Source organism: Taeniopygia guttata, chromosome 8 (genome assembly GCF_048771995.1).
Source record: "Taeniopygia guttata chromosome 8, bTaeGut7.mat, whole genome shotgun sequence".
Classification (NCBI taxonomy): domain Eukaryota; kingdom Metazoa; phylum Chordata; class Aves; order Passeriformes; family Estrildidae; genus Taeniopygia; species Taeniopygia guttata.
The window spans coordinates 18,161,371-18,187,216 of NC_133033.1; the positions used below are offsets into that span (position 1 = coordinate 18,161,371).

General features: G+C 40.8%; 1 protein-coding gene across 15 annotated transcripts in view; it reads right to left on the bottom strand.

Moving 5' to 3' along the window:
• Positions 1–25,846, bottom strand: part of DPYD (dihydropyrimidine dehydrogenase) — a 438,624-nt gene that overhangs the window by 365,948 nt on the left and 46,830 nt on the right. For 8 of the 15 annotated variants that reach the window (XR_005981107.2, XR_004368573.3, XR_012057143.1 and 5 more), the window contains exon 1: positions 10,790–11,072. The exons of 6 other annotated variants lie outside the window; for them this stretch is intronic. Coding sequence is in view for 5 of the 9 variants with exons in the window: in XM_030279236.4 (XP_030135096.4) it covers positions 10,790–10,828 (39 nt within the window). In the remaining 4 variants the exon portion in view is untranslated. Of the gene's footprint in view, positions 1–4,698; positions 4,830–10,789; positions 11,073–25,846 lie in introns of those variants that run through there. One more of the 15 variants, XM_030279233.4, reaches the window with a different exon arrangement.

The window sequence follows — 25,846 nt, forward strand, 5'->3', positions numbered from 1 at the left end:
TCTGATGCTGCAGTCTGTTGAAATTAACAGAGAAGTTCATCTTAGCACTGATGAACAGATTTGTTAAGGCTAAAATTAGATCTCATATTCACCCATATTCGATTCCAACATGTTACACTACACATGATCTTTTGAGCGTAGATGCTCACACCAGTTACTGATAACAATTCATAATAGTTAGTATACAGGCCTAACTAGACACACCAAGAAGGACAGCAGGCTCTAATTTCATCAATAGAAAACCAAGGAAAGTTTGGTACTTATTCCCATTTTTGCCCTGAGCAGTAAATCAGCAGTATTCTTCAATACTGATTTAATTTAGAATTAAGAGTTTTCCTTATTATGATGGCTACACTCTATCTCACAAACCCAATTTTTAACCTTAAAATGTGACATAATATGAAAACTGCTGACACAAATAATTGACTGCTTTATTATAAATAGAATACTTGAAGTTATTTTTAAAATGCCTCATAAATCCACATTAAGTCCACTTTATTGATTTCAGAAAAGTTCATTTTATTTTCATAGTCACAGTCCATGATCTGTGCACTTAAGAAAAACACTTTTTTCAATTTTAACTGTCATTGAAATATCTTTCATTTCAAAGATATCAAGAAATTATCACTATTCACTTTCAATACAAAGCCTCTTACATTTCAGCTGTCATTTTCAAAAAATCATACTGAAAATAGTGTTTCTAAGCAGAGTTCAGTTGCAGTGTAATAAGTAATAATTTCATCAATTAGCAGTATTCAGCATCCACTGAGAGTTCTCTCACTATTATTTTATTCATAGAGTCCTTTGTGGAAGTAGCATACTGAAAAGATCCATTTATCCTTCAAGGTTTTTCATAAATGTGTCATACATCTTAGAAAACAATTGGTTATTATTCTCGCTCAATCTAAATAACTATAATAACTTCCAGGTGTAAAACCTCCCTTTATAATTCCAATCTTCTTTACTCCCATTATGGGTCTACATTTTTAATAACTTATTCTAACACTTCTACCGACTTTCACAAATGAATTCTGGAGTTTTGCATGGATGCTAGACATGCCTGGATGGAAGGGTAGTCAGCTTATTGTTAAGAGCAGAATAGAATTGGGTTTCATAGAATGCTCTTCACATTCAATGAAAACCCAAGCATTTTATAATGAGCAAGATGCCAGTATAGATGCTAACAGTGCAACAGCTGGACAGGAAAATGCCGTGATTATTAAACTCAGCAATAGCTTGCTTTCAGTGTATATTTTATTTCTCCTTCCCTGTAGATCCCTCCACATATTTAGTAACACTTTTTTCCTCTCTCAGAAGCTCATCCTGCCTTCTGTCCTTTCATTGCAAGAGTGCAAAGGGCTCCCTTCAGAGCACAATATTCTCATTTCTTATTTGACTGACAGAGATGAAATTGGGCAGCACGAGGACCTCTCTCAAGGCTGGGCAGAGAGCCCTGCACAGAGTGCACAGCACAACAAAACATTCCTGCCTCAGCAGACATGCATTTCTTGCACAGCAGCCTGCTTCATTCTCTCCACATCGACCAAATGTTTTGTTGACTGAGAAAAACCCAGCCAGGACAGTTCATTCCAATGGACGTTCCAATTTAAATAAGGCCTCTCAGAGCACAGTTAACAAAATCACACCAAAAACCAAGGCAAACATGCAGCAATATACTAATAAATAAACTAGGTATCACAACAACCTCTTTGCAAATGGCCCGGAGTCCAATCTCTATGATAAATACAAACCTAATGACATTGAATGTGTGACTAATACTTGAAAGAAGAGTGTCCTTAGGAAAAACACATTAACTAAAATCAAACCTTCATTTTTTCCACCTTCTACAGTCTCAAAGTGGTGTGCCCAGGTACCTCTATAAAAAAACACACACACCAACAAGGCACGTAAATCAGACAGGTTGGCTGCCTGGACACTTTGCTCCTTAATTACATATATAATTGTTTTTGAACCTGAAATTAAAATGTCAGAATGTGCCATGATTGCCTTTAACTGATGACTAGCATCCCATCTAAATGGAAATATTTAGATTCATCACCTAGATACTTTTTTAATTTGCTTTCAAATAGAGTCTCAGGCAAGCATGTCTGCCTTCTCCCATTTGCACTGTTGGTGTCAAGTTGAACTGGAAAGGCCAACCATTTCAATGAACTAAAATAAACGTAATTTTAAGGTCAAGTCACTTGTAACACTTCAGGCAGCAAATGTCATACTGAAAATAAAATTGAACCTTGGCTTGAGCAGAGATGAAAGGTTTGGCATTTCAAGAACTTCATTGTGTTTATCACTTTAAATCTACAAATTAAATACCAACATCACATACATTAATATTTATCAAACTAAGAATGCTTTCTGAAATTATATCTTTAAATACTGGAAGCATTATTAAATATAAAATACTTTTATAGGTGAGCTTACTCTTAATTCAAATAGTGAAGTCTCTGCAAGACCTAAAACCACTTAAAATTCCATACTGGTTTAGGGAGGCATCTATGACTATGGTAAGAACCCAGATGTTTCACAGGAAGGTCTAAGTATTTTGACAGAGGAAAGAAGAGAAATTGCCAAACTCAGACCACAGCATAAGAATCACAGCATCACTGAATGACTAGGTTGGAAGAGACATTCAAGGTCATCAAGCCCAACCCATGCCCTAAGACCTCAACTAAACCACAGCACCGAGTGCCACATCCAATCTTTTTTAAACACGTTCAGGGATGGTGACTCCACCACCTCCCTGGGCAGGCCATTCCAGAACTTTATTACCCTTTTGTAATAAACTTTTTCCTAATATCCAACCTATATTTCCCACATGCTTGACACAGGCTCCCAGCTTAGCGTCCTCCACAAATTTATTAATGAAAGACTCAATCCCTCATCCATGTCATCAATAAAGATATTGAACGGAACTGGTCCCAGCACAGACCCCTGAGGGACACCACTGGTGACTGTCCTCAGCTGGATGCAGCACCGTTCACCACCACTCTCTGGGCCAGCCATCCAGCCAGTTCTGAACCCAGCAGAGAGTGCTCCTGTCCAAGCCACGGGCTGCCAGCTTTTCCAGGAGTGTTCTGTGGGAGACAGTGCCAAAGGCCTTGCTGGAGTCCACAGATAGCACCCACAGCCTCTCCCACACCCACCAGGCAGGTCACCTGGCAATAAAAGGAGATCAAGCTGGTCAAACACAACCTATCCCTCCTAAACCCATGCTGGCTGGGTCTGACACCCTGGCCTGTAAGTTCTGTGTGATGACACTCAGTATAAACTGTTCCATAACCTTACCAGATTATGCTTACAGGTTATGCTAATTTACCAGGTCAGGCTAACTGGCCTATAATTACCAGGATCTTCCTTCCCACCCTTTTTGTGAGTGGGTGTTACATTGGCCAGCTTCCAGTCATCTGGAACCCCACCAGTAGCCAGGACTGCTGGTAAATGATGGAGAGCAGCTTCCCAAGCTCATCTGCCAGCTCCCTCATCATCCTGGGATGGATCCCACCTGGTCCCATAGATTTATGAGCATCCAAGCAGCTCAGCAGTTCTATGACTGCCTCCTCCTGGATAACAGGGGGACCATTCTGCTCCCTGACACCATCTACCAGCCCAGGAGGACACTTCTCCTGAGGACAAGCTGTCTTCCCACTAAAGACTGAGGCAAAGAAGCTGTTAAGCACTTCTGCCTTCTTATCTGCAATTACAAAGTTCCCTCCCACATCCAGTAGAAAACAAAGGTTGGCCTTACCCTTTCACTGCTAATATAGTTGTAAAAACATTTTGTATTATCCTTTAAAAAAGTTGCCAAATTAAGTTCAAACTGAGCTTTGGCCCCCCTAATTTTTTTTCCTACATGCGCTAGAAACCCCCTTAAATACTTCCTGAGAAACTTGACCCTCCTTCAGAACAAGGGCGTTGAAAAAGTAGATTATTTCATTTGTGATTTATGATTTGGATAATATTAAGAAAAAACTCCTTTACATATCTTGATATAAACACTCCTCAAACTTACATGCTTTGTCATTTCCTCCTCACTGTGTCTAATTTCTGTTGATTCCTACTTGAATCTAACAATCATTGCCCTATGCAATAGCAAAAAAAAAAGGGGGTATTTATTATAGTTGTAAGAGTCTATGAACAGAAAAAAAAAAAAAGCAATTTAAACTATAGACCCAGTCTGAATCACCTGTTATTTCATAAAAGAATACACCTGACCAACTGAAATGCAAAATGTTCTTATTTCAAAAAAGCATTATTATGAGAAAAAAACTAAAGAATTTAGTTCAATTCTCCCACTTACTTCTCTAACTGCTTTCTTCCCCAGTCAGTCTGACCTGTATATATATGACTTTTTTTTTAATTTATATTTTGAATTATGGCATTGCATACTGCATTACAGAACTGCATAAAGACCAAAAGGCCAAAATGCCCCTCAAGATCTGTGTAGCCAATCTCTGTTGGCAGGTTTCACAAACTGATGCTCTGCACATGTAGAGATGCCAGAGATTTATGCTGTGCTGATTTGCAAGAATTCTGCCCTTAGTATAAAAATGACAGCAAATGAAAATGAAAAGACTTTGAAAAACATGCCCACACAAACACCACCCTCTGAGCTTCTGATAAGGCATTTATGGCCAAAGGTTCCTAATCCCAAATGTTTGATTTCTTTGCCAAATCACATACTTGCCGAAGTCTCATATAAAGGCACAAATCCTGCTCTTCTCAAAGGCGACAGCACAGGGCAGGGAGCAGAGTGTATAACACTGTACTGATGAAATAAAAAAAGGAATAGAAATCATATGCTAATAAGAGGAGGAAGGTTGCCAGGCAACCAGGGAGGGAGAGAAAGCAGTTTTTGATTTGAACTCGGTGCTGTCAAAGGGTTAGCATAGCCAGAACAAACAGGACATATTCAATCTAGCTTGTCTGCAGCCACCAGAAATTTCAGCTTTTCTCAATATTTTAACTAGAAGTGTGTTCCCAACCCAGTGCCAGTTACTTTTGTGTTCCCTGGGTCATTTTACTGACCCTGGCAAAATGGTATAGGATTGGATGGACAGTAGAATTTTTCAAAGTGTTAATTTGAAAAGCAGCAGCTTGTGTCTTAGGGTAGCACAAACTGCACCATGCATGTAGACTGGCCAGTAGGATGGAGAGAGCCAAGCAATCTTGGGTCCAAGCAAATACCAGCCCGTCAGACACAGCCACACCCCTCTGGGCTGCACTGAAAACTCGGCAAGTCCTGCCCTGCTGCTAAAACTGCACCCTTTCAAATGCATCTCAAATGCCTGCCCTGCAGTGCTGCACTCTTGTCACAGCTGATCGGCAAAATCGTGCCTCATGGATATCAGCTTTCTATAGCAGCATGCATATAACCTTCTTAAAAGATGTGACACTAAGCAGAGGAAAGAATAAAATTCCAGTTTGGTCTACAACATAAAATCATCATGAAATTAATTTCTGTAACTAAATAAAATGAATTTGAGTTCCTTCTTGTTTTCAGAGTTGCTAACTGCAGTGATTACTCGTAAGTCTCAGCTACAAGAAGGGTAGGAATAGCAGTTCTTACATGATAGACCACACAAAAAGAGTAAAAATTTTAGGGATGGAAAAAAAATGGGAGTTTAATTTGTAAGTAACATTAAAACACAAAGGTTGAAGAAAAATGAAAAGCACAAGTCAATTTTTTTCCCCAATATAATTATTTGGAGGGCTTGACTGCTACAATCTGGCAGACGATCGACAGTAGAGGCAAGACCATACATAATTCCTTGAGCATCAACAGGATTTGCATACAAAACGTGACAAGAAAAAACGTTTCACACAGAAGACTTTCCTTCCTACTTGCCAGATCAAATTTTAACCTGATGAGTAAATCATTGTTCAATTCTCCAAGACAAACATTATAACTGTGGTCTATAATCTTCCACAAGGTCTAAGTAATCAAGCTGTAACTGTTGTTCCACTCAGCTAAGAGTTTATTACAATAAAACCACTGAAACAATGAAAAGACTTGAGAAATTCATTAAGCAAAAACAGCTAAAGAGGAAATTTTGTTTTCTCACTGACTGCTTGACAAATGACCCTAGGAAGACACAGCCATCAATCTGGAACAGCCATCTGATCATCACTTCAAGCTATAAAGCAGTAGCATAAAAACATTCTACGTATTAAAGCTTCATTATGGAACTTCAAAAAACTGACAGGTATTTACAACAGAGAGACACTGTAATAACTGGGGCTTTTAAAATAAAAGTCTAGCCTAGATCAAAGAAAGTTATTTATTCACATAACCTTTGCCTAACAACTTTGTGAGCCATGCTGACTAGTAGAGTTCCCTGCTATCTTGTTGGAGGTTTCCTGTTTTTTACAGTACTCATTTTTCAACCCCAGCCCTGCTTCCCACTGTGAGCACACCAAGCCCAGCTCTCAGACAGACCTTTCTACCAGCAGGTTTTGCACCTGCATTGGGAGAAAAATAAGCCTGACAAGTGAAACTTGCCTACCTTTCTGTCCTAGCCCATGCTAGGTAACAGCTACTAAGTTTATCCCAGGGAACGAAGAACTGCCACCACCACCAAACGCGCTATCAAAACACTGTGGAATTTGCAGGCTGTACAATAATGCTTTCTCAAGACTTAGAAGCACTTCCCAAGTGACCCTTCCATGCAGAAGGAAACTTGGCACGAGGGACTCTGTTCCCCTGGCTGACTCTGGAACCAGTTGAAGCCTTTGAGTGCAGATGTGCTGTCTGAACCATCAGTGAGCTGCTCAAACAGCCCATAACCTCATTCCACATTCACTAGGACCTTCAGACAGCAGTGCAGAACTTGATGCTGAAGGAACTCAAAATCAACAAACACGCTGCCTACTGAGCATTGAAGAACTCCTGGAACCTCTTGTATTCTCACTAAGGTCAGCACCCAATGGGCACATTCTGGCCCTAAAGAAACATTCCTCTGAACCCTGAAGTAACACCAAAGAAATAAGTGGATGAATTCTTTAACTTTTGAAATAAAAATACGTGATTTAAGAGCCATTTATACTTTCTGAAGCTAAATGAAGAGAAAGCATAACATAGTTACAGTGACAATTTCATTGCATTTTAAGTGAAAGTGACACAAATTTAACCTGATAATTCTCAGAAAATTCCCTGATTGCAGTTTCAGAGCATGGCTCTAGCCCTTCACACCTTTAATTTTATTCTCACAAGTCAAGCATCAGTGCTGGGGTGGAAACAGCTGTGACAGCATTCTAGGTACCCAGCTGCTGGTCTAGCAGGGAATTACCCACTCATCAACACCCAACTCCCCTTAAATGTACAGAAGGCATGATTCAGAAGGAAGGCTGGATCTGTGAAGGGCCAACATACTGCCGACCCACTGTAAGAACGACACTGCTCTTTCATACTAAGTTGTGTTGGGGAGCTGGTTTTGATTTTCTGTGAATGTTTCAGGTTTGCGACAACAGTGTGGCAAAGCGTCTCTGCTCTGCTGTGAATAAGCCCCCTCCAAAAAACTGGGAGACCTACTCTTCTCCCCAGATTGTAGTCTGGGTGGCAAAGAGCTGGAAAGTATCCACTACCCAAACATCATCAAGTAAAAAGACAAGAGATTGCAGAGCAACACTGGAATGCAGTCAGGAAAACACAGTGTGCATAGAACAATGCCAAACAATTCGAGATTCTATTATATTTATTTTGCAATTCATTAATTTCCAAGTACTTGATTTGACAACTTTAATTCTTCAAAGAATCCCGTAGATTGCAATAGATGTAATTATATATGGTTTACACACAGTGATAGTCAGGAATCAGGTGAAACAAAAGAGAAGGCAAAAGAATGGAAGACTTTCCTTCCCAGAGTATCACTGGGAAGTTAAAATGAAGTCTGTAAACATTCTCTGGAACTTAAATGTACATTTAACAGTTTCAGATTACAAGTTAGAAAGGGAATGCTGCCCTCATAGTGTAGATTTCAAAACTTCTTGTAAAGATTTAGAGAGATAATAAACAAAAACCCAAGGCAAGTCCTTATACCATAAATCCAAGGTAGGTACTTTCACATGGAGCTATTTTTAAACAAGCTTTTCCTTCCTTTTGCTTAGTGTATCAGTGTCCAAGGAATATTAGCAGCACGCTTTGATAGTTGACTTTATTTTTAAAAAGGCAGTGTTTGGGGTTTGTGGAGTTGCCGGTAGTTGAGGGGAGAGCTGTTGTTTTGTTTCGGCATTTTGGGTGTTATTTTTATTTTAGTGTTAAAAAAATAAAATTGGACAAAAGTATATAAATCACAACAAACACATTTAAATCAAAACACACCTAGTCATCTGCAATTTGGAAAGCAGATTTTAGGAAGACAACTCTCCATGTAATTTATTCATTTTCTTTAGTTAGGTCCAGAGGCTGAAGCTGCTGGCTAAGCCAAGCAAACGGGACAAGATTCCTTAGGGACAGTTTCCTGGAATTTTTCTTTTATAAAATAACTTGTAGAACTATCAGCGATTTTAGCTACTTCTAACACAGATTCTTGGCTCTTCTTTAAACAATGACATGTCTTTTTATCCTGCTTTAACTATTTAAATACATTGTAAAGTAGCACCAGGACTTAAGAGATATTTTTTAATATTTTATTATATGAGCTTTAATTACTAACCATCGAGATAAGTTTCATTAAATCACTGGTTCAGTTTTTATACTGTAGCCAAGAAAGTGACCAAAATATTCAAGTTGTGCTGCCAGTGCTCATGTTGAGAGACTCCTCCACTCAACAAACAAACTATGAACTATTTATCTACAATGATAGAATTAGCTAGCAGGCACTGTCCCTACTTCAAAGACAAAGTTAAAACACATTTTTTTGAAAATGTAGTACTTCCACCCCCAAAAAAATAAAGTCCTACGCAGGGGAGGAAAAAAAAAAACCACAAAAAAAACAACCAACAAAAAGCCACACAGGTTTGCAATGCTGCAATTAGATTATCAGTAATTATTGATATATTCATCTGTGACACAAACCATACAATGACTAAACTTATTTGAATAGATGGGGGAAGGGCCGGACAGTACATTTGGTTAGAAGGAGACTGTGTTGATTTCCTTGCTAGTTTAACTGACCGCTGAAAACAAAAATACAGTAAGATATTGACCAAAGTTTGTATCTGAAACCTGAGAATAAAGCAAACACCAGCCCTTTAAAAATCCATCAACTCATCTCCTAAATCATGTAGTACTGCATACTACTACCAACACAGGATCCTATCATAACATTGTTCTTTGAATCTGAGTAATAAGTATCTAGAAATGCAAAACAATGCAATACAAGAAATATTTTGCAATAACAATTTAAGGAAGTACTCAAAACCTTTGTCATAGAAAAATGAACTTTAACACTTGAAGAAAAATCCAAGACTGGCTGCTCTAAAAATACTGAGCTGGTAAAAGACGGGCAGTGCTGATTTCATACCACAGTGCCTCCCTAATTGCCAGGAAGACTTCTGTGATAGTTCATTCTTCCCATCCATTCCATGCTTCAGTTTTATCGGAGTATCTGCAAGACCATTTCTGGACATTAGTCATGGCTTAAACAGCATGTCAGCTAGGAAATGGACTGGACACAAAAACTCAATACGAGAACTAATGATAAAATTCAGTAACAACTGACCTAGAGATGCGTTCAACTTTTTGCTGTGCATATTTGTGTATTACATCTGGGCCTCAATGAACTGCAATAGCCCAAACTAAACATTTTACACTTCAAAGTACACCACAACACAAAGTTGTGTCAGGATAGAACAAGACTATCAACCACAAGTTCGTTTATCATTGCTTTTGTTTTACTAGACTCTTCACAAAGAGTTGAAGTTTACAGCCAAACGTGAGGTCCTGTGAAAGGTGGGAAAATGCTACCTTGGAGTCCAACCTTCTAACCTGGCTAACACCAGCGGGAGCTCACCACGTGTGCCAGGGCACCAGCCTTGGTCACACCTGCTCACAGCATACTCAGCTCCACCTTCCCAAGGCCAGGCTCGGACCCTACTTCCAGCAGCCAGTACGACCTGCAGCGAGGAACGTCATGCAAAAAACTTAAGTGCCACAGGTGAGAACGCCTCCTGCGGCAAGGGCACTACCCCGGCCCTCCTGCCCAGCTTTCCATGCAACTGCTTTGGTCCGAGGAGACTGGGGGGACAGCGATGAGCTGGGTCTCGCACAGCCCCGCTGGCCCACAGGCAGCCACGGCACGCTGAGCCCGAGGCCATCGGCCACGCACCTTGAGACCGCCCAGGGTTCATCAGGTCCCGGCCCCCGAGCAGCCCTGCCCCGCAGGAACGCTGCCAGAGCCCGGCACCCGAGCTCAGCGGGGAGACGGGGCTCGGTCACACCCTGCCCTCGAGTTCGCCGGGGAGTGACAGGGGGCGGCGAGCAGAGGGGAGGCGCCGGGCGCCACCCCCTCACGCCTCCCGGCCGGGCACCGGCCGCGCTCTCCGCGGCGAGGACGGGGCAGGGGCACGGCTGGAGCGGCGCGCCCGGCGCTGCCCCGGCACCACTGCCCGCGGGGGCTGCGGCTGCCCGGGCGGCAGGACAGCCCCGGGGGCCGGCACCGGGGCTGGTCAGCTCGGCACGGCACGGGGCGGCGGGACGAGGTTCCGGGCACCGCCGGCGGGCAGCGGCGAGGCACTTCCTAACGCCGCCAAACTTTATCGGGCGCCAGCGCCGCCGGACACAGCCCCCTCCCCGCTAGTGACAGCCGCACGTCCCGGCAGGGCGAGTGGGTACCTCAATGTCCACCGGGTCCCGGCTCAGCACACGAGCCATGGTGTCCGCACCGCCTTCCCCCGGCTCCCCGCAGTCCCGGAGTGGAAGGGAGCGGAGAGCGGGAAGAGGCGGAGCCGGCAGCCCGGGCAGCAACGCCCAGGTGGGCGGGCGCCCCCCGCGCCGGGCCGGGGCCGCCCCGCGGGGCAGGGCAGGTGTGGCGGGCAGGGCAGCGCTCCGGGCCCCGCTCCCCGGGCCTGTGGCGGGCGGCAGCGGCCACCGAGCGGCGGGGGTGCGGCTGGGCGGCAGCGCCGCGCGGGGCTCCCCACGCACCGCCCCGCCGGGAACGGCCCGGGGCTCCCCGCGCACCGCCCCGCCGGGAACGGCCCGGGGCCCCCCGCGCACCGCCCCGCCGAGAACGGCCCCGGGTTCCCCACGCACCGCCCCGCCGGGAACGGCCCGCTGCCGCGCCCCGCCGCTGCGCCCTCCGCACGGTCCCCGTGCCTCGCCCCACATGCGCCCCTGCCCCTTCTCATTCCCTGGTGCTGGGCGAGAAACTGCGCGGGGAGGGCCAAACGCCACTTTGGCTGTGTTTATCCACTCCCGACAATCCCACAGGAGCAGCCGGCACGCCACGGCTGAAGCCAGCACTGCTGCGCCTGGGGTCACCCTCCCGGCCAGCAAAGAGCAGTGGAGCCTTGCCAGGGTTACACCTTCCCAGCAGTACCGGCCCGGGCTCTCCCAGAACTTCACCCTTCTCCCCCAGGGACTGCGAGCCTTCCCACCCCCTCCGAGACTCCCCTCGCAGAATCCATCCAGCAGGTGGGAGTGGTGCGCGAAGGCGAGGTCACTGCCTACCAAGCATTGCCATTGTTTAACACTACAAACACAATATTTACGGTATCACGGAAACAAACATTCCCATTCCAACAGGCCCAAAAAGAAAGCAAGTAGTCTCCATTTCGGGAAGCAACAACGCCCAAAACAGCCAGCCAACCAAACACTGTAACATCTGTTTCCAAAGTGTAGTTTAACTTAGCCACATCTATAATTCCTCAAAATAAGAGCACATTTATCCCCATTTCACAAGGACAGAGGAGTTTAAAACTAATCTTGTTTGTTTTGTTTTTTTTTCCAATGTGCATGCCAGGAAGCTTCCTGGGTTCTTCCTCCCCTTCTTAAAACATACCTGGGATCTGCTCTCCATGCTCTTTACAGCGCTCATTTTATCTAGCTAGTTTTTATTATCCCCACCTTAGTACAGCATTTAAAAAAAAAAAAATGTTTCCCACTCCTAGTTACTTTACAAAAAGTCTGGAAAACTATAAGTAGCTTCTGGACCCTGGAGACCCTTTGGGTGTGGCAGGGAATTGGTTTACCTTTTCCTTTCGCGTCTCAAGAGATAATGCCTCTCACAGAAACCATGGAAATTTTTCTTTGCCTTGTAATTATTTTATTTCTTTCCATCTCTGTAAATGAGCACTTTAGACATGCCCAATGGAGGGTTTTTTCCTTTGTAAGATGTGAAGAAATAAGGTTGTGGTCTTTTGTGTCTCAAGTGAGAGCTATATTTTCTCAAGTCTCTGCTTCAGCACTATTGCATAACAATTCTTGCTGATTACAATCACCCATGTAAAGCAGCTGAAGTGTTGGCAAGAGAATCAGAAGCAGGATCACCTTCATTGCTAGTACTTATTTCTAACAAATCCAAGAGTCTTTGGTTCATTTCACTAATATTGACATTGCTCAGCAGCTCAGTGGTCTAATGCTAGCTGGGGAGTTATCTAGTTATGTTTGCTCCTGACCTACAGCACTATATTGACTATGCAAGTACATTAGGTGCAAGTCATTTTCACAAGGAATATTTCCATGTACGCAAAATAAACTTCTTTGTGACCAAGCACTTGGAGTTTGCCTCCATTTGTTCTTGTTCACATAGAAGAGACTAGCAGCAGGCACTGAACTCTCAATTATACACATCTTCTGTCTTGTTCTGCAAGTTGTAATTTCTTGGTTACCCCCATGTAATCTAGCAACTCAAATGAACCCAACACCACAGGATTTTTGACCTGTGAAACCAATAAATACTGACACCATGTAGATTTCATGGAAGTAGATTTTTTTTTCCTGCAAATGAAGCAAAACTTACTCTGTCAATACACACAGGTCAGAGAAAGAGATTCTGAGACTTAACCATACTCTGCTTTAATTCACAGCTCCTCTTATTTCTGTTTCCATGTTTCTACTGAGAATCAACTTACTGTCTTTAAAGCATGGCAGTCAGCCAGTCTGTATCAGCCTGCTGCTGTTTGCCAGCTTTCCCCAGCAGTTTGGGAGAGCTGGCCTTCCATGGATCACCCATCTGAAGCCTGGATTCTGAGCAAGCAGTGCTCAAAGCAAACAGTGCTTTTATCAGCACTGAGCATGTTTACAGCTGAACTTTCTTTCAGGAAAGAAATAGACAAAAAGATGGAGACATGCAAAATATGGAACAGAATAAAAATATTTAATCTTGTCTAAAGTAGAAGTTATAAGAAATTTTAATAAGAAGTTTTACACAGGCCAGATATAGTTTGGGCTTTTTTCATTAAGTGTTAAGCCTCTGACTTTAATTTTTTTCTCCTGCCGGCAGGATTTTTAAAGCAGCAGAAACAGAACAGGGATACTAAAGACTTAGCTTTCACTTCTGACATGAAATGCTGTTGAGGCTTGGTTGAGTTATAGGCTTTTAAAAATTGCCATTAACCTTTTGTTCCTGGTGCTCTTAAGGTAAAATTTGTTCACATGCCAAAGAAATAATTGCATGTGAACTTTCTCAGAAAAGCTCCAGGCACTCACTGCTACCAGAGCAGCTACAGCCTTGTGCTGGGAATGGTTGCCTCACTGGGAGAGCAAAGGAGGGCAGGGCAGCAGACGGTGAGAAAAACCATGTCCTTCAATTTCAAACGGTTCCAGGAACACAACCTGCAATCTAAAAAAAAGGATACCTCCTCCAGCCATTGCAGTAGTTAATCTCCAAGTTTAAAGGGTAAACTGTAAACTCCGAAAGTTCAGCATTCAAATTCTGGCAGTGATGTATTAGGGAGCCTAGAGGTCTCCATGTACTGATACATGGTACAAGCAGCTCCCCACTTTTTCATCAAAACTGCCCCCGATTCACGTCAGTTCAAGTACTAGAGAGACAGGTATTCCAGACTTCAATTTGCTGTGCAGTTGTACCTTGAACTCAGTGGGCACTCTTTAATCCCACACTATTTTTATTCCAGGATCAGGTTCCTCCCTCATTGCATATAATGAAGGATGATGGTTACAGTCTCACAGCTAGCATCTCCCAACATCTGAATGCCTGGTTTAGCTATTCAGATTGCTCATTACACATAAGTAAGTTCACCTGTCAAATTCATGGGATTTGGGAAAGACTGAAGTGAACAAGTTGCTATTTTACCTTCTTACTACTTAGGACAGTGCAAAGATTTGTATTTAAGTTATTTGCTGCTTCTGCCCTCTTAGTTTGGCTCAACCAAATTCAAAGTAAACGTTATATATCCAGTATGCACAGAGTCCAAGAGAAATGGGATTAGCAAGAAAATACCACAAAGAATACAAACTGCTTCTGAAGGTTCACAACAGCTTCTCAGATTTGATTTCTTCCCTTAGATTAGGAGTCACACTAGCAGTAGTGGTGACTTTAAACACGACAAGTTAAAAGCTTAAAGTAGTGCTGCTGATTCCAGTGCCAGGTTCATCAACATGAGATTTGTGTTTCACATTTTCAGTGTACTGGTGTCAAAGAGGAAACAAGTATATACACATTAAAAAGTTGAAGTATGAAAGGGAGAGGTTCTACTGTACTGTTTCTGAAAGGTGCATAAGTGAAGAGCCATAGAGTAACTATGCCATCATTTGTCTTTACCCATCCTAATCCAATACAGGAGGACTTGAATTCAAGACTTAATTTAGGGAAGCTTGCTCTGACTGCCTCTCCCAAATAGCAGCACTGATGTTGCAGTATGTAATTACAACTTGTGCATTTCTTCACCGATTTAAGGAAAACATTCAACTTAAAACATTCACAGTAGTGAAGATGTGCACTGCCTTTCTATTCTGCTTGTTTGCAACTGGATTTACTCTTCAGTGCTCCTCAGAGAGGGCAGCTACAGGATCACCCAGAGTATGGCACAGTGCAGGAGTACCAATGCCCTTTAGGTGTGAGATACACATAATTATAAATTCTGCTAGAAGGAAGCTCTGACCATTAGTCAGACATAGCCTTTGGGCATTGAACTGCGAAGCACAAATAGATGAATAAGTAACAAAATGGCCACCATGTGGGCCCAAATGCATTTAAAACTACAAATGAGCTGTTCTTTAGTGAGTTCACTAATTTATTCCAGCCATCTGTATCAGTGTAAACAAAAGCTTGTCTCCTAAAGAGCTTAATAATTTTCAAAATGTAGCAAGGACCACGAGTTTCCATGTGATCATCTTAGGAAAAAAATCAAGAAAAATATATTTTTACACCACAAACATCTTATGATAACCACTATCATATAACCATGCAATTCAAAGAAATACTAAAAAGTAAAACTTGTTTCTGGCTTGACATATTTTTTCCTATTTAAATGGCATGAAATATTTCATTAGGATATTTTAGGGGATGGAAAATTCTGGCAATTTGTCCCCCCTCCAGTCTCTAGTGATGATATCTGTAGACAAATTCTGTATTTATTACTAAGCCTGGGAATTGCTAAATTGATGTATTTGGTTTGTACTGCTCTGAGAATGTTTACTCTGTATGTGCCCCAATTTATTTTCAGGTTTTGAATATGCTTCTTATATTGCTGGACCTTAGCTAAAGAAAATAGTCAAAAAATATGAGTGTTTATAAGCTAAAATGTGTACATTTAGCATGATTGAATACAAGCAATTACAGAGCTCAGATTAAGATAGAATTTCTGACCACTAAGCATGAAGGAGAGAAAGTTGTAAATACTTTTTAGGAAGCATATATTGGACTTTTAGGGAATCTGGGCAGCCACTCAGTTATATCTGAGAAAATTATAATTTCTGAAAAAAACCCAAAAAATACATTCTGATCTTTGATATTGTGAAATCCCTTAGTTTCCTCTGAGATATCATAATTTTTGTGGTGGAAGGGGTCTCACATTCTTCTTTCAGCTCCAGGTGTTAGAAGCAGAGGGTGCTGCCTTCTAGACATATACATCTCTAGGGTGAGAAGAGAGAAAACTAAGCCCTGTTCTGAAGGAACAGACCATTTGCATTGAGGCCCGATACAGGGTGTTATTTGCATCATCTACATTCCCTGTGGCTGCAAGTTTCTGACAAGGGTGAGGCCTGCCCTTTGAGTGAGACCTGGTTTGGAGCCATTTCACTGTGCAGCAATGGAGTAAGGAAAGTGATGCTGGGCTCATGCAAGAGTGCTGTAGGTGTCAGCTGGCTGGAGGCAGTGCTCACCGACCTTCCAGCTCTCCCTCCCCTGCAAGAGAAGGCACTGAAGCCTCCAAGAAGTCAGACTGCCAAGCTATTATAGAATGGATTTACTACATACCTAACTTCTGGCAACAGCAAGTATTTCTTCATTCAGGTAAATGTTAGAGATGGTGAGTTACTGCTTAGCTTATAACCATGCAAAATTAAATACTTCTGTGCTTGCAGTCCCAAAGGGAAGCATGCAATGAGATCAGAGGAAGATCTGCCTCCAAAATAGACAGACACCACCAATATATTCACTGAACTATTGGCATGGGTTAATCCCAGCATCAGCAGTAGATTTATTTAAGAAATTATGTAGTTTTGTTGCTTTCAGTGATACTAACATGGTACAAACCAGCCTCTTGAATTATTTACAAAATACTGCTGGTTTTTAACTATTAGTCTCTATAGTTGCAGCATAACTCATTTCACCTCTGATAGCTTTCCAAATGCCTCATAAAACAAACATTTGACAAACAAAATAGCTACTGTTCCCTTCTTTAAATTACAATATTTTAAAGAGAAACTGCCACCAGGGTAACATCCTTGAAACAAACTGTGTGTTTGTATCATTCTAAATTTAGTAGTTCAAAAAGGAATTACTAAAGGTTGTGTAGTTGTGAAAAAGGTTGTGTTTTTCTAAGAGAAGTACAGTAATTGATAGTAATTCAACATCCTTACAAACAATTGCAATTAGTCCTTTGTTTCTGCAATATATCCTTTTCTCTCATGGCTGAAATCCCAGCTTGGGAAAATGACTGGGGACCCTGTGGACAGCTAACTGGGAGGGTACAGTTAGAAGAAACTGGGGGGTTATAGTAGCATCTCAACAGGGGTTCTAGTAGTACAGAAATTATAGGATAAATCACACTTGATACTCCCTGGATGGAAAGTGGTTGGCATGACTTAAAAACTTATTCCACAATAATTCCCCATCACCTGCTAACAGGAATGGAATAGAGGATGAAGTGGAGACAAGACACTTTGGCCAGGCTCTGTGGAAATCCTTCCAGGGAGGGGAACTTGATGGTGCTTTTCAGCTGATAAACCACAAACCACCTGTCAGCCTGGGGAGGTAGGGGAAGATGTCCCACTGCTGAGCCAGTAACTGTGGTGAAATCCCTCTCCTTAGATGAACTTGCATCATTAAAGCCTAATAATCCTAACACAGTCCTCCATCCCAAAGTTCCCCACCTCTGAGATGTGACCACCCCTCACTGGACAGGCACTCTGTATTCTCTTGGACTGTATCTTTAAAAGGGAAGTAAGAAAATTTGACACCAATCAGTAACAAAGGTATGTTACTGACTACAGTTACTCGAGAAAGAAACAAAGAAATTATATACAAGCCAGTAGAGAATGGGAGAGAAGTTAGGGAAGACTCCATCACAACTGCTGGGATTAGTCAACAGGCTCAGCCAGTCTTCTCCCCCCATAGAATGCCCATTGGGTAAGAATCATACTCAGTGTCTGACTGCAAAAATATACTTGGAGGAATAAAATGTTCAGCATGCACAATCTCCAACACCCTTCTAACATTAACCTGTGAGAATTTTATATTAATAGTGTTACTCTGTAAACTGTTAGTGTGAATCCATTGTGAACACTGGCAGTTACTGGCAGAAGATCACAAACTGAAATGAAGGGAAAGACCTGAGGGGTCTCCCTTACACTGCTGGTGTTTCCCTAAGCCAGTTGAACCATCCTCCAATCCAGCAGGACTGCTCAGTGAAGGAACCCCCAAACAGGACACTGACAGACTGGTCAGGCATAAGGGTCTCAGCTTTCCTGGGGCCCTGACAGACAAGTTAAATACACGTAAAGCTCCCCACACTAAGGGTTGAGGAAATCTCCCCTTTCCACATGATACCAGCCTTACTTGGTAATGCCCACTGACCAACAGCAGCAGTTTCAGGCTAGGTTAGTACCTCTGTAATACTTCCAACTATGCACTGTGAGCAAACAAAAAAATCTACCAATCATTGCAAAATCTATTATTAAAGCACTAATGAGAGCACTACAAAAGAAAAACCATAGCAAATGATAGGAGCTGCATGATAGTCTCATCATAAGTCAGCTTGGTAGGCAGGTTTACCAGAGAAGTCCTAGTTTTAACTGAAACAGCAAAACAAAAATAAAGAGGTAGTACGTCATTTCTTGCTTAGAAATGACAATTTACAAGTTACATTAGTTGTTCAGCTGTGTTAAAACACATATTAGTTTTATGTTCTTAGACATCTTCCCATTTAGGTGTTATAGTACACAAAAATCAACATTTTCTCTTTCCATGTTTACTTCAATACATACTGGGTTGCCATTAAAACAGCAAACCTTTCCTTGCTCCACCAGTGCTGTAAACATTACCAGGACTGTACATTTTTAACCATACTCTTTATATGCCTGCAAGTTGCTTCCTACAGAGTTCCATTTACATGGAAAATATTCATTTTCACTGTCCTGTAACTTCAGCATCTGTGACCATACACACAGTGAAATGTATTGCTCCTATTGCAAGATTTAAGCACAATTAAAAGACTGTATATTGAAAATAATTTTCTAATAGAGGCTATTGTCTTATACAGGTCTTGACAGTGCTCACTGCAACAAACTTCAACTGGAACTTGAATTTTATAATAGCATTTAACAGCCATCAGCACTAACAGACACAGGTAATTCATGTGAATGTTTTAAGCCAAGAAAAGAAACATTGCTGAAGAAAAAAGTTCTATATTGCTTTACAGTTAATAAAAATTTGCTGTAAAGTAACATAGAACTTGGGATAAAAATTAAACAGGAGCTTCCAAAGCACTAACCAGCATGTATTTTGCTCTCTAGCTTCCATCAAATAGGACAACAGAAACAAACACTTAACCAGGTTTTCCATGGGACAGTTCAAGAAAATCTTTTCCCTACGTTGCTATATAGATAGATAGATGACTTTTACCCAGGACCTTTACACTGCATAGAAGAAAGCAAATTTCCACTTTTAATCTCATATGTAGCTGTAGCCCCCAACTGCTGGCATGAGATGATGTATAAAGACTATCCACAATCTCAGCTGTTGACTGGAAAACTGAAGCTCAAATAATATAAATTACTTCTGGTACCTCCCTATGTCCTTGCTGAACTCCTAGGCTGATGGCAAGATGGCAAGCCAGTCATCTGTCTTGGACTGTTTTGAGTGAGCTCCTGTAGGTATTTCTGAACCAGTGAAATAGGCTAACTTTACAATCAGCAACAGTTATTGCCTTCTCAGCAAGGTCAAAGTGAATAGAAAAAATTAATTCCTAGCCAAGGTCCCTGCAAATATGGGCAAGACATTAATTCACTGCCATCCTAGCCTAAGGTAGCAATTGTCAATAGGACAAACAGTCTGCATCATCATTTTCTCTCTAATTTAATCAAGGTCATATTAGATCACTACATCAAATCAAGCAGAATTGATTTAAAAAAATCTGAGCTAAACCAGATTCCTTTTGGAAATTAACCCATTACAACAAACATTATTCATAAATGTAAGGCATCTTATTTCTACTGAAAATCACTAATGGGATAGAACACTTATCATGATTTAAAAAAAAAATCTTCCCCCACCAAATAAAACAAGATTACTATGTGTAATGCCTAAATTTGTGTTTGTTTGTGTTTCTTTACTGTGTATTGCATATAAGTCTCATGCTGCAAAACAACAATTTTCACAGAAACTGAAAGATACATCTGACAAAAAAAAGTACTGTATCATGCTGGGTGTCGGTTACCTAACACAAATTTAGCTTTTAGCAAGAGGAGAAAAACCCAAATCATGGTGCTGTGGAACTGCCCACTTCTTACACAAATGAATAAAAGGTTTTATGTTCTTCTGACTTTTTTCTCCTTCTGGTTGATTAGTTTTGTTGGGGTTTTGTTTGTGTTTTTTTAAGATTGTGTCCAGTAGAGTTCCTTCCCAAAAGTTCAAAGCAATTATCACTTTAATTGTAGTATGTGCATACCCAAGATTTTACTCTAACTGCACAATAATCTATTGCCATGGCAACTTTTGGCTATGCTGCATTCCACCTTCTTGCAGAATGCTTAGATGAACTACTGCCACAACAGCCAGCTAGGAAAGTCTGATCTCCACCTGCCTGGGCCACAGATACAATCCTTTTAGCCCACACAGCAGCTTCCCGTTTCAAGCATTCCAAAACTTTGAAAGACCCCTCCCATGTGTCTCATAGCACCTACATCAGTGGCTTCTATAGCCAAAACATTTTTTAAGCTTGTCAAATACTGACAATGAGATCACATACATGTACATACTTGTAATTTCACACTTACTGCTTAGAGAACCTATATCACTGTCATTGGATATTTGTTATAAGCCTGAAAGGAGCAGAACATCATCGGATTTAAAAGGCCTTTCTATTTTTAATCTTTTTTTCTCAATCACAGAAGAAATTGATCATAATCCTACAGGCAAAGGTATTGTAAATACCAAAGTCAATACAAGCCTGACAATACAGCCTGACTGAGGAGCTCCCACACAGAGCCAGAGCTGCAGCTGAACCCTCTGTACCAGCCTGGCTGGCCCATCTGTTTGGTGTACACTTGTTTGTTACTCTCATCGTATCCCCAAACTGCCAGCTCCGAGTTTGGGTTCTGTGCTTTGCAAGTATCTCCCAGCCATTTGAAGAGAACCCTCTGCTCCCAGTAAAGCCAGGGTAACACAAGTTTCCTTGGATCTGATTTTGCACTGCTTGAGTAACGTGACACCTGCAAGTACTACTCATTACAGACGCAGTTGTGATCTTGTGAGGGACAAGCCTTGGCATCAGCAGGATGGATTTGGAAGGATGCAGACTATGGCAGAGAGAGACATACCTGCTTTTGTTTCTTCCAGTGAGAATTTTTTTCCTTTTAAGTCTGTTCCTCCATCTTGTAGTACTTGCACAGAATGAAATGAAGTAGACTAGAAACATTTATGACTAAGTGTAACCTCAAAATGTTTTGGAATAGGAAGAATAGACTTGGGACTTACATGCCAAAAGTTCTTCATGAATTTTGGTAAGCTGCATTGTAGGGTTTTTTTTCCTTTAAAGTGGAAATAAAGCACTCAACAAAACCAAAAATGCATATAATCCCTTTGGTCAGAACATATTTGGTTGGAGGAGAACACAGTTTGCCAGTAAGAATGCCTACAACAATTTATTTTTTAATATAAAATTTAGGACTCTTATCCATGGATTGTGAATTTTAATTTCAAAATCAATTATGAGAGGTGTTTTATCTATCAGCTATAAGATGTATCTTAGCACCAAGATATTGTAATGAAACACTGCTTTAAGATTTAAAAATCTTTATATCACTTTATATATGAATTTTTAATTTCCTTTTGCTCATGATTGAAGGGATTTTAGTTATTTTCAAAGCATATTTTATACAGCAGAATATCTGTCTAGGTGTTTGATGATAATTAGCAAGAAAATTAGCCTGCTAGAAATATTATTCATCCAAATACCATTGAGTCCTTGGGAGATTGCAAACCCCCGTTGGAAAGTTTCTCAGAGACAGGCTTCTTGGTTGCATCAGGTCTAAATTACATGAAGTGTTGATTAAAGTCTTTCTCTATTAACTATTGCCAACCTAAAAGGCAAACCAGACCCTTCATGTCCCATTTTAAGGGAACATCTAGGTCCAGGTTCTCAGCTCTGTTCGGGATATTTTACTACACCACAGAAGCCTAGAGGCTTCCAACTAAGCTTAGGGTTGCTATTCTACCATATCAAATACAAAAAGTAAAGAAAAGCACCCAAAATACAAGTCTGCTTGGGCCAAGGTTTAGTATATAACACCTCAATTCCTACTTGAGTAAATGAGAATCTGAAGCAACTACAATAAAGATACCATCTCTGTTATCAATATACACATCATAGGAGAGTTCAGGATTTTTTATTCATAACTTCTTTGAAGTGCCCCAAGCATACCCCCAGGGCTGCATGTGCTTCTTTAGTCCAAGCTTTTTCCTTTAATACACCTTTCCCCTTTTTTTATCCCCTCCCCTTCCCGCCATTCTACTACCTGTTCTTCATTCCCTTTGCTCACTTGCCCATCATCCATGTGAAACTTTTGCTTTTAACTCTGTCATAGCATCAGGAGCCTTTTGTTTTCTTACTCCTCTGTGATGAACTGCTTATCTTTGAGTAGAAATCAATCTAGTTTTTGCTAATTTTCAAACAAAGTATAGCTGATTCTGCAGCATTTATTCTAGTAAATAATGGGTCTGCAGGACACAAAGCTGACTTTTAAACCAAAGTCAATCTCAGGATGTTAAGGAGAACAATCACCTTCTGTCTGATTCATCCTGAGTCTTAAGGGATAGACTACATCTGCTATAAGTGAGAATTATTCTCCTGCTTGGAGAAAAGCCAGAAGACTGGAAAACTAAAAAAAAGAAAAAAGAAAACCAAAACTCATAACCAAGCATCCTTCCAATATAGAGGCTTTGAACATAATGAAATTATTCAAACACAATGCAAGACACACATGGGTTCTTACCCCACTAATATCAGATGATTTCACAATTTCCGGGAAACATGGAAAAAAATAAATATGTTTGCAGTGGGAAATGTTTTTTTCTTTCCCCACTTCTGTGGGTAAGCATTAACAAGTATTTCTTTCCCATCAAGTTACTCTAATCTGTGTAGCATTTCATCTCCTGTTAGCTTGACTGCTACATCAGGGTCTGAAGTTCATACAGTGCAAACTGCGATAAACTTCTTTTGCTCTATAGGGAATGACAATAATAGGTGCTAAACTGTTGCTAAAAGCAAAGGAATTTGAGCATCTGTAGGACTTCCTTCCTTATGATTAGCATGCCTTGACATGTTCCTTATTATTACACATTTGAAAAAGAGTACACTATCCTTTTCTTTAGTAAAAAGGGTAATGAAAAAAGCTAAATTGCTTAGGATATGAAGTTAAGCATCCAGTAGTTCAGAAATCTGCCTATCTCCAACAAACTCAGTGCAAATGAATTATATTTCAGAACTTGACATTGGTAAGCAAAATCAAAAAACAAAGTCAAAAGGCAGATTCATCAGAGTGACTTTCAGATACAAATCATAATATCAGTTAAAAAGGAGAAAAACTCTGACAACAGGAATAGGCATAAAAGGATAATGATTGCAAGCAGAACTGGTGACTTTTCCTAGTTCCTCAAAAGATACAACAGTGTAAATACTAGTGGTGAGGAGGGACCCTTTTTTTCCTATGACTTGTATGTTATATGTAGCATAGAAAAAACATTACTACACTCTAAGCAAAGGTATCAGGAAAGATAAAAAAAATTTAAACTCTTTAAATCGGCTGCAAAACATACCTCTAGAATGAAGTTCACTAAAGCAGTATGATTTCAGCAGAAACTAAAGAACTGATTAAAGAGATCCTCTCCCCACACAGGAAAAAGCCTTTCATCCACAGAGAACCTGTGCCTGTTCACCTTGAGCTTCATAAGCTTTTTGAGCCTGCTAGGCACTAATTGATTTCATTGAGAGCAGGTGACTTAAATTAGCCAATTTAGCTCCAATTCATGACTAAATTTGGAAACGCCTAGCAGAGGCAGTGACTGTGTGACTGTTTTGTATTTGTTGTAATCTCCCCCTCACCTGGGAAAGGGAGATTTAGGTTTTGTTCTGGTTGGGTTTTTGGGTTTTTTTTGGTAATATGAGAGTCATAGAGAAGGATAAGACCCTTGTGCTTTCCCCTTGCTAGAAGGGGCCTCGCTTCAGAGCATGCATGCAGTGAGTGTGTAGTGTATACCTCAGAGTATACAGCAGCTCCATATTCCTGACTCACCACCTCCAAAAGGAGTGTAGGCAGCATTGGGATAGATCTATGTGATTGTGTGAGCCAGGTGAACGCTCAACAGCTGCTTTTTGTGCATTATTCCCAAACTCTGCCCGCAGAACCCAGTGCGATAATGTGGATCACAGCATTGCTCAATGGTTGTACAGAAATGTAGCACCCATTGATTCTTCCTGCGTCTTCTTATGGTCTTCATATTCATCACTCTTCAAATTACGTGACATGATGGGACCTGTTGTAACCTACTTCCCCTTTTATGTCTGTTTCCATTCCATGATCAATGTTTGAGAGCCTCCGTTTGCCTTCTTAATAACATAATAAACCAAAGAGTGAATATTTTTTTAAGAACAGCAAGAAGATTATTTTATTTCATAGAATCATAGCATCAACTATTTTCCCATATCCTTCTTCTAATCTCATAGATTTGGCTATAGGTGCACTTGTATAATCTCTACATGGTGATATCAGAAACATCCATAGTTTTACCCTGGCTGACATCATTCTGTAATAAAAATATGTGATCTCTCAAAATTCCACATGCATATAAATGGCCCTTATAAGTGTTGATTTTAGGAAAGAGTTTCCAATGGTATTTCATATGCAAATTTCTTGAAGTCTGTGGGATATCAAAATCTCTCTGCCTCACCTTCCACCTTCCTGCTCTCCAAAGGATTGCTGCATACTAGGCAATTGAGAAGGTATTGGTAAATAATTATGAATGTCCTCTTGTGCCATCACTTTTCCTGAATTTATTTATTTATTTGAAAAATATTACAGATACACTATCAGGGAATGACACTGTTCATCTGTTTTTGACATAAACAGAAAATGTGACTTAATGCTTTCTGATAAATTCTATAAAATTGATTTCTTGAGCAGAATAATGTGTTATCTATGGGTATTTACCCTTGAAAGTAGAGACTAAAATTCTGATTAGACATGTGTCTTTTCCAATATATTTCTATCAGTGCACTGATTTGGCAAATATTTAGACCTAAAGGTCAGGGCTCTTCATAAGTCCCATTGATTTGAAAGTTGAATGTCTGCCCAAGATTAAACACAAATAGGAATGCTTTCCTAAATCAATTTATTTAAGTCTGTATGTAAGTGCTCTGTTGAATCACAGCCTAAAGTCAGCAACATATCAGGAAAGATAATGAGTTTGGGCCAAATATGTGTATTAACAGCCAAAACATACAATGAGACAAGGAGCATAATTATTACTTGAATTTGAACTAAGATCCCTAAATGTATAAGTTAATCAGTTCTTTAAATTTCATTTCTTTTGAAGCTCTTAGCTTAAATCTAAGTGGTGAGACAGGTGACATTTACCTGTACACACTGGGATGACCCTTCCTTGTCTTCTGCTCTGTATCTGGAACTGCTTCCCAGAGAAGTCACAATATTAACAGGAAAGACAGGGCCTGCTTGAGTTTATCTTGCTAGGATGGTACAGAAGATACACCTGAACTCCAGAGCTGGGAAGGGCTCTGGACCCCACAAGCTTGAGGTTGAAATCTTTTGTTTTCTGCAGTGTCTTCAAACAGAAGTTTATTTTGAGTTTCTGTATAAAGCGAGTAGAATGTCATCCTAACAAACACAGGAGATTATGAATCTGGCAGAGCACAATGTAGATCAAAATGGTTTTAATCATTACTCCCTGTTTTAATTACTACTTGACACATTATCTCTATTGTCCTTCTACAAGTCTGTCTTTTGAGTGAAATATTAAAGGCGAGTTACAGC